The sequence below is a fragment of the Chrysochloris asiatica genome, unplaced genomic scaffold (genome assembly GCF_000296735.1).
Source record: "Chrysochloris asiatica unplaced genomic scaffold, ChrAsi1.0 scaffold00119, whole genome shotgun sequence".
In the NCBI taxonomy this organism is placed as follows: Eukaryota; Metazoa; Chordata; class Mammalia; order Afrosoricida; family Chrysochloridae; genus Chrysochloris; species Chrysochloris asiatica.
In genome coordinates, this window is record NW_006408637.1 from 8,696,466 (window position 1) to 8,705,747 (window position 9,282).

The following is a 9,282-nucleotide window of genomic DNA, read 5'->3' on the forward strand; positions in this document are numbered from 1 at the left end:
TGATTAAACACTTACCTGAAATGGGGTCGTAAAGCCTCAGCAGGAGCGAGACCACAGTTGATTTACCAGAGCCACTTGAGCCAACGAGTGCAGTCACAGAGCCTGATGGGATCAAGAGACTGAAATCCTGGAATATGGGCACTTCGGGCCGGGCTGGATAGGCAAACTGTACTTTCTTAAATTCCAAAGTGCCCTGGAAGTCTTTCTCATTTAAACTGATCCCCTCTGAAACAAAAGACAGAATATTGATTATTACTTAAAGCAAAAAAAACAAAACACAAAAACCGAACACATAGCTGAAGTCAATTCTGCCATGTTTATGACTATAGATGAGTGTTCCACCACGGTAATGATCTTGAGCATGAGCTCTTAATGGGCAAGTTGGGGTGTGGGTCTATGTGCAAACGTTTATGATGGCCCTGCTCTGTATCTCCTATGTAAGACAGCCCATAAATCAATATTCCAATTGTACTGAGGCCTGGAGGTTCAACCACTTGCTCAAGCAAACAAGTAGTAGGGTTAGGTCTGGTCTTGTATCAGCCTGGTTTCTCCCTCCGGTATTTTTTCACTTTACCACATTGCTATGGAATTCCTTGCCCAGTGTTCACCTGAGCATAGATCATGCACTCGATAAACATTTGAAGAGATGATGCTATATAGGGGAGAGCTGCACACAGCTCCAGAACTAGGGGAAGCCGAGATCTGCTCTGTCCTGGAGAAAACTCACGACAAGCTGCCTGACATATCTCGGTTGGGCTGATTTTCTAAAACCTGTTGCATTGGAGAATATAAACTTGGAGGGTAAGCAGCATGTTCTAATGGTCAATAACTAACAGGGATAGTGCCTACTGTACTCTACCACTGCTCCTAGGTTGGTCCAATCCCCGAACCTCCACTTTTACTGGCTTCTAGGCAAGTAGTTATGAAAAAGGGACTAGCTCTGGCTAACTAGTACTCATGTACCTTATCCAACCCCATAATGTGTAGCTATGATCTCTGCCCCTTCCTCCCCTACCCTACTACCCTACACAAATTTCAATATCACTAGGGAAGCTGGTGTGGCGCCGTGAGTTAATGTGCCAGATTGCAAAGCCATTTGAACTGCAAGGTTCGCAGGTCAAGATCACCAGCATTTCCTTGGAAACCCTATACAGGGTCACTACGGGTCGGAACCGACTCGACGGCACTTAACAACAACAACCCCATAATGTGTAGCTATGATCTCTGCCCCTTCTTCCCCTACCCTACACCAATTTCAATATCACTAGGGAAGCTGGTGTGGCGCTGTGTGTTAATGCGCCAGGCTGCAAAGCCATTTGCACTGCAAGGTTGGTGGTTCAGGCTCACCAACTGCTCCTCAGAAACTCTATACAGGGTCGCCATGGGTCAGAAGAGACTCAACGGCACTTAACAACAACAACAAGGGGAAGCTAAATCTGGTGAGTTCGCCTGGGCTTGTTAAGTGCCATCGAGCCAGTCTGGATCCATAGCGACCCTGTAGAGGGTTTCGGAGGAGCAGCTGATGAGTTTGAACCACCAACCTTGTGGTTCAAACTGACATTGCAAGCCAGCACACTAGCCTCTAGCGCCACCCCTGGACCCCTGTGATATGGTCACATAAGTGAGGAAGAAATTCCCTTCTGGAAATGTCAGTGCAGTCATATGCAGGGATCTGGGTGGTGGGGTGGGAGCTGGGAGCTGACAAAGACCTAGACCCCTGGGCTTTTTCAAAGTCATTTCAGACTCTGCATTTCAAAGGGTTGTCCAATACACGTTCTCACGTCCACACAGAACTGTGGGTTTTAGGACCTCCTGTCTCCCCCTCAGTAACACCCGTGAATACTGAAGTTGCCCGGGAGAGTGGGCCACCCCACATGAAGAAATTTGTGACTATATTCTGCTCTCAGGGATTAACACATCATCTGCTGGGAGATGCCCATGAGGGACCAACCGTATACTTCCTAGAAACATCCTTGGGCCCTGTAATGATCCACTGTTGACCTTCCACTGTGACCACTCCCCTCCTGTCTGATATGGCTCGTGGACTTTGCTTTTGTGACACAGTCCTCTCTGCCCTGTCCCTTCATTACATTTCCTATTGAACTAGCCTTCCCTAAGGAGCACTGGTGTGGCGCTGTGGGTTAACGGGCCAGACTTCAAAGCCACTTGAACTACATGGTCAGCGGTTCAAGGTCACCAGCTGCTCCTCGGAAACCCTATACAGGGTTGCTATGGGTCGGAACTGACTCAATGGTACTTCACAACAACAACAACAAGGAGCTCTGGTAGCGTAGTGGTTATGAATCAGGCTGTGAACCTTAAGTTCAGCCGTTCAAAACTACCAGCTGTTCCGCGGGAGAAAAATGAGGTTTTCTGCTCCTGTAAAAAGGTTTACAGGCTCAGAAACCATGTACAGGGTCACTATGAGTCGGTTCCGGCTCCACAGCACACTCCATACTGGAAGTAAGTAATGAGAGTGGAACTGATGTTCAATTCACTCTAATTAATAAAAGTGTATCTCATAGCTAATATTGGCGTCCTGGTGTGGCACTGTGGGTTAATGCGCTGGACTACAAGGTCATTTGAACAGCAAGGCTGGTGAGTCAAGCTCACCAGCCGCTCCTCGGAAACCCTATACAGGGTCGCTATGGGTTGGAACCAACTTGACGGCACTTAACAACAGCAATATAGCTAATATTTAGGAATAATTTTATATTTGATAACAAAGGAGAGAAATACACGAAAGAAGACTTAAAATTAAAACAAACAAAAAACAGCTAGAAAAGTACAGGCGATGCCAGAGGCCAAGCTGACTGGGACAAGAATAGCCACGTCATTGCTCCACTGCAAGCTAAGACAAGATTGGACATGCACCAGCGGCCCTGTGTAGTTGTTTCTTCACCTGGAAGACAGCGGTTGTCTAATTTCCCAAAGCCACATCCATCCCAGCAAAGAAGACACCATGGTATACCTACCATTAAAAGGGAGCACAGGCTTTCTCTCAAGGAGCTCCCAGAGGCGCCCTCCAGCACCCAGTCCTTTCATCAGCTCAGAATAGAAAGAGCTCAGGCCTGGGGAGAAATAGAAAAAGCCATACATATCACTGCACACCAGGAAATACCACGCTCCACTGGGTATGGTAACAATCACTTCCTTCCAATGCAAAATCCAGTGCTTTCCAGGAAGAATTTAAAACAGCTACATGGGAATCTATATTCAGAACTTTTGGACTCTCCTTCTAGTTCACTGGTTTCTAATATGGACTTCGTTTTTAATCAGGAAATTTACAAATACATATAGGTGAAGTAATGAACCACTGAATTAAAATCACAGTGCTACAGCTTGTCCACCAAGTCAAAAAAAAAAATAACAGTATATATAAAGTATAATGCTTATCCCATAGTAAAAAGGAATAAAAGGCTCCTTGAGACTCTAGACTCGTGGAAAGAGAAAGGCTGTGTCCTGGCGGCCAGGAGGCAGGCTTGCAAAATGTGCCCTTTGGTTGTTTAAATGATTTTATATTTCTGAGTGTTTTTGTGTACATCCCCTCAAAACAAAAACAAAAACACAGAGGGAATAGAAGCAAATATTGTTGAATGATGATGCACAGAGCAGATTATAATTATTGCAATGAAATGGTGAGTGTAGAACCGATGTTCTCCCATGTAAACTATCATTCAATTCACAATAAAAACCTTTTAAAAAAAGTACCTTGACATCCGTTTAAGAACATATCCACAAAAGCAAAACTCTCTTCAGATTCCCCAGAGAGTATTTCCTTTACATAGACAAAAAAACTGAGAAGGAATTTTGTAATGATAAACATTCCAGCCATCTGTTCTGAAAGTCAGCTTTGAACTATGGTTCAATTAATAAGTCAATATAAAACCACACCAAGCCATTGTCCATTGTCAACCGACAGAGCACATATTTGTAACATTATTCCTTTGGAAGGATGAGAGAAAAATACAATTCGGGTAGTCTTTCTATGGCATTTGGCTATTTGCGTAGAATACAACACATTCAGGTTGAATTAAAAGTTCACTGGGGCCCAAGAGGTAACCACAAGAGAATGCAGTGATTCACAATAAACAAGCATGCTTTTCTTCAGATACTACTTCCAATACGCTCTTGGCAAAAAACAATTTTTTTTCAGTGTACGACTCTAAGAATAAACCAATATATAAAAATGTCAATGTTTTTAATACAGGCAGCCCCCGGATTATGAATGAATCCCATTCCTAAACCTGTCCTGGAATTGAATTTGTACATATGTCATAACAGATGTTGGCACAACAGAACAAAACACTGTCTGGTCCTGCACCATCCTCCCACTCCTTGTTAAAATTCAGCCAATTCCTGCTGCCTCTATGTCAATCCATCTCATTGGGGGTCTTCCTCTTTGTCGCCGATCCTCTACTTTATCAAGCTTGAGGTCTTTCTACAGGGACTGGTCCCTCCTGATAATATCTCCAAGGTATGGGAGAAGAACTCATGCCATCCTAGCTTGTAAGGAGCATTCTGACTGTTGTATTTGCTCTTCATCAGTAAGTATTTTAAGTCCTCTTTCAGGAAGCAAGATTGTATCATCTACATATCTCAGGTTGTTAATGAGTCTTACTCCAATCCTGATGCCACGTTTTTCTTCAAATAATTCAGCTTCTCAGATTATCTGCTCAGCATACATAATGAATAAATATGATGAGAGAATACAAGGCTGGCGCACGCCTTTCCTGATTTAGAACCATTCACTGTCCCCTTGTGGCACTGTGGGTTAATGCGCCAAACTGCAAAGCCATTTGAACTGCAAGGTCGGTGGTTCGAGCTCACCAGCTGCCCGTTGGAAACCCTATACAGGGTCGCTATGGATCAGAACCGACTCGACAGCACTTCACAACAACACAAGAACAACAGTGTCCCCTTGGTCTGTTAAAGCAACTGCCTCTTGGTCCTCATAAGCCCAATTAAGTGTTTTGGAATACTCATTCTCCCCAACGTTGTCCATAATTTGTCATGATCCACACAGTTGAAAGTTTTTGCACATTCAATAAAACACAGGTAAACATCTTTCTGGTATTGTCTGCTTTCAGCCAAGATCCATCTGACGTCAACAGTGATTATTTCTCGTTCCATGTCCTCATCTGAATCTGGCTTGAACCTCTGGCAGTTCCCCATCAGTGCGCTGTTGCAGTAGCTTTGTGAATTATCTTGAACAAAATTTTATTTGCATGTGATATTAATGATATTGTCTGATGGTGTCCGCATTCCATTGGGTCACCTCTCTTTGGAATGGGCACAAATATAGATCTCTTTCTATCAGTTGGCCAGGTAGCTGTTTTCAAATGTCTTGACATAGATGAGTGAGTGCTTCCCATGCTACAGCAGTTTGTTACAAGATTTCAGTTTATTTTACTTCAGTTCCCAGAGCCTTGTTCTTTGCCAGTGTCTTCAGTGCACCTTGGACTTCTTCCTTCTGTATCACTGGCTCTTGATCAGATGCCATCTCTTGGAACAGATGAACATCAACCATTTCTTTGGGGTGCAGTGGCTCTGTGTAGTCTGGTGCTATCTGACAGTGTCCCACCACTTTCACAAGGTTTTTGGTGGCTAAACATTCAGAAGTCATCTGCCTCTCCTTCTTCCTAGTCTGTCTTAGTCTGGAAGATCGGCTGAAACCTGTCCACCACGGTGTACCCTGCAGGTACTAAAAGTACCAGTGGCAAGCTTCTAGCTTCCAGCATCACTGTAACATGCAAGCCACCACAGTATGACAAGCTGAGAGACGATGCTGAGTTAGAACAGATACGGTTGGTCAAATGTGTCCTTCAGCATATAGGGTGCTTTTCTCTGTATTAAAAACATTAAAGACACACTCCCAGAGACACTAAAACATCTTTAACATAATGCACTAAACATCTTTAACAAAGCAGTGCTCATTTGTTATTATGAACCATATAACACAATATGCTTTATGTAGGCTGACTGGCAACTACAGGTTGTACTTCAGACATTTGTAACCCGGGTACTGCCTGTAAATAAAATAAGGACTTCTTCTTTTGTAGACTCATTATAGAATTACTCTAAATACTGAGCTTTGTAAAACCTTTTGAAATCCAATTCAATCTGTCAGAACATCTGCTCATAACCTTTAAGCACCTGCCTAGGTTATAAATGCAGAGAACCCTGTGATGCTAATTGAGCTCCAAGGACGCATCCATACTTCCATTCTTCCCTTCTTGTTCCAGAAAGCATTCATGTTACAAGTCAGCTGACCAGAGGGGAGGTGTAACCTGTGGTGGTTAAGAAATCCAAACTCCCTAATTTCGGCATCTGGACAGAACCTTGTAGCACCTTTCATAAACAAGGGAGAAAGCTGACTAGGAAGAAAGAAAGTTGTGTCTTTCCACAGATTTTTGTACAAGATCTATTTATGGACTTGTCAGGAAAAAACGCAGGGCAGTAGAATTTTAAAAAAACAGAGATAGCTTCTATCCTGTTAAGCGGTGGTGGTCATGTGCTGTGGAGCCAGTTCTGACTCATAGAGACCCTGTACAGGGTTTCTGAGGCTATAAATCTTTACGGGAGCAGAAAGTCTCATCTTTCTCCCACGGAACTGCGGGCAGTTTCAAACTGCTGACCTTGAGGTTAGCAGCCCGATTCATAACCACTGTAGTATATAACAAAAGAGTGGGTAACTAAGAAAAGATAATGTCTAACATGGCAGACAAAGATTAGGGGAGGCCAGGGAAGAAATCTGAGTTGTGGACTGTGGGAAGTAAGGTGATAGAGATGGGCCAGTCCACTCTAATCAGGACAAGAGACAGGGCTTTCCAGAGCCCAACCACAAAGGGGTATGAGACCCCCTAGCTCAGTGCATTCTGGGACTCCACCTCCAGCAGGTTCTGAGAACTGAGAACTCTCTTCACTGAACCCAGCACCCTGGAATGCCTTAAGCAGGTTTTTTTCTTTGAAACTAGCCACCAGAACTAAAATGCTATTTTTATAGGTCTTTGCAAATCTCACTCCAGGAATACTTTGACTTGCTAGCAGTGACTTAAAAAAGCCTCTATATTCAACAAGTAGGCATGAAAACCTTACAATAAAAATCTCTATAATGCCCGGAAGTTTTGTCAGTCAGGCATCAAGCTGTTTCTTTAACCCTCCCATGTGATTTACCAAAGGAGGCAGGAAAACAAAAAGTAGGCAATCATTTGCCCTGCATTGGTAGAGGGTGCAGAAAAGTCCAGGAAAAAAACAACAACTCAACAACCTTCAAACCTCATATTACTCTGCGTCCCTGGGTCTTGCCTCCCTTCATGCAGGAATGGACAATAAAAGCTAAAATTCAGATTTCTGACCAAAGCAATCAACTCTGCGTCATGTACCTTATAATTTGTAATTTAGAAACACTTTTATTGTTTGTTAGTTTTGAACTTGGTTGACTTTATATGAATGAAATTTTATTCCCAGGTGATTTGCCAATCATGAACGTAACACTGTCATAGATCCTGGGTTTGCTGGTACATTTCTGTTCAGCAACTGTTCTTGAAATCTACAACTTTCCAACTAAGAAGCTACTTAACTACATGGGAGGATAACACTCATAATTTTTTATTTGTTTAAAAACTAAGCTGGAATAGCATTTGAGCGCAATTTTTCAGTTGCAGTTAATTGTCGAGAAGTAGAATAGTATGAATGTTGAAAGTTGTTTATTTCATCAACTGTATTTTGAAACTTTCCAAGCCTAGTTCAATTATATACCTCCAATGCTTAATCCAACCCAGAAAGCATACATGAGGAAGGACGAGAGTTCACCCACGGTCATGTGGGCACTGCCCATCAGCAGCCCTCCTTTGTAGAGGACAGAGAGCACAATCAGGTTTCCAGAGAGCCCCACCTGGCGGTGAAGGAAAAACAGAGGTCAGGGAGGACGCGTCAAACGACAAAAAGCATCAATCAGCCTTTTAAAAATGTTGATTTTTAACGTTTACAATCTTTCTGAAATATCAAATCCAGTCTGAATTTCAAATAAACCCTTCTGAAATGTTTTACTATTGAAGGAATTAACCTCATCCTCAGGAAAACATAGAGGCTCAGTTACCCATCATGTTCCTAGCTCACTCCATCTATTCAGTTTGCAAGGGACAAAATCTTAACAATTTCGGCCCCAACTAAAGGAAACAAGTATCTATTACAGTCATGGATACACTTTAGTGAAACATATTGAACAAAGGCATTGGGGCCACAAAGCTAAAACAGCATTCCTACAATTTGGTTTTACTTTCAGCAGAAGTGAGGTCTGTCACAAGTACCGTCGTCTCTGAGCCTCTGCTTCTTTACCTACTAACTGATGACAATTATCCAATCAGCTCTGAGGTAGTTCTTCTCAGTGCAACAGAATAGGTATGAATTTGTCCTCATGGTGATTCTCTAGTTAAGTGCTACATTTGAATTCCTTGTAAACAGTGTTTCCTATTTTCTTCTTGAAGCTTACTGGGGATATTTCTGCTATTCTTTCGTGGCTCTCACCCTTTCATGGATACCAGCTGCCAAGAGGGTTGTCTAAAACCCCGACTGCAGGAATTCACAGAACTGGGCCACACGTTGAGAACCACTGCCCCCATCCTCAGACTCCTTTTACTTCACAAAAATAGTTCAAGAAAGTAATTCTTAGTCTTGGAATAGAACAACACTCTTGCTGTTTATGGTCATAGAATACGTGGCAACCACAACGCTAACTAAGCCTTCTCACTTTTTCTAAAACGATATACTTACTGCTCCAAAGAAACCAGCCCGAGCAAATGCCTCCCTCCTTGCCAGCTGCATCACATGATCCACTTGACTGGTGTATTTCTCAATTTCAGTCATTTCTTTGCTAAAAGCTCGAACGGTTCTTATGTTTCCGATACGTTCTTCAGCTAGCTGGGAGAGCAAATGCATGTAGGTGTCAGAGGTTACATTTCAAAGTTTCATGAGACAAAATTAAAACATGATTCTCCTTTTTACGACACTAAAAAGACTGTTTAATATTTTTTTTAAAAAATACAAAGCAGAGTACACAGACCCTATTTTGATAAAAAGACAAAAAATAATATATACATATGCACATCAAATAAATAGGTAGAAAAATCAATAGGAATGAAAATAAAATGAGAAACACATTTTTATGTCATAAAAAAGATTTGAAAATATAGACTCAGGCTATTAATTTAAAAATATTAACTCTGAGAAATAGGATTATAGATGTTTTGGGGTTTTCTCCTAATCTGTATTTTTATATTT

At 42.3% G+C, this 9,282-nt stretch overlaps 1 protein-coding gene across 1 annotated transcript in view; it reads right to left on the reverse strand.

Annotated features, from left to right (window-relative positions):
* ABCB10 (ATP-binding cassette, sub-family B (MDR/TAP), member 10) overlaps positions 1-9,282 on the reverse strand; it is a 54,715-nt gene that overhangs the window by 30,519 nt on the left and 14,914 nt on the right. Inside the window, exons 6-9 of the mRNA XM_006868592.1 lie at positions 8,776-8,922; positions 7,762-7,897; positions 2,976-3,071; positions 16-225 (exon numbers count right to left, since the gene is read on the reverse strand). Of these exons, the coding sequence (XP_006868654.1) occupies positions 16-225; positions 2,976-3,071; positions 7,762-7,897; positions 8,776-8,922 (589 nt within the window). The remainder of the gene's footprint in view (positions 1-15; positions 226-2,975; positions 3,072-7,761; positions 7,898-8,775; positions 8,923-9,282) is intronic.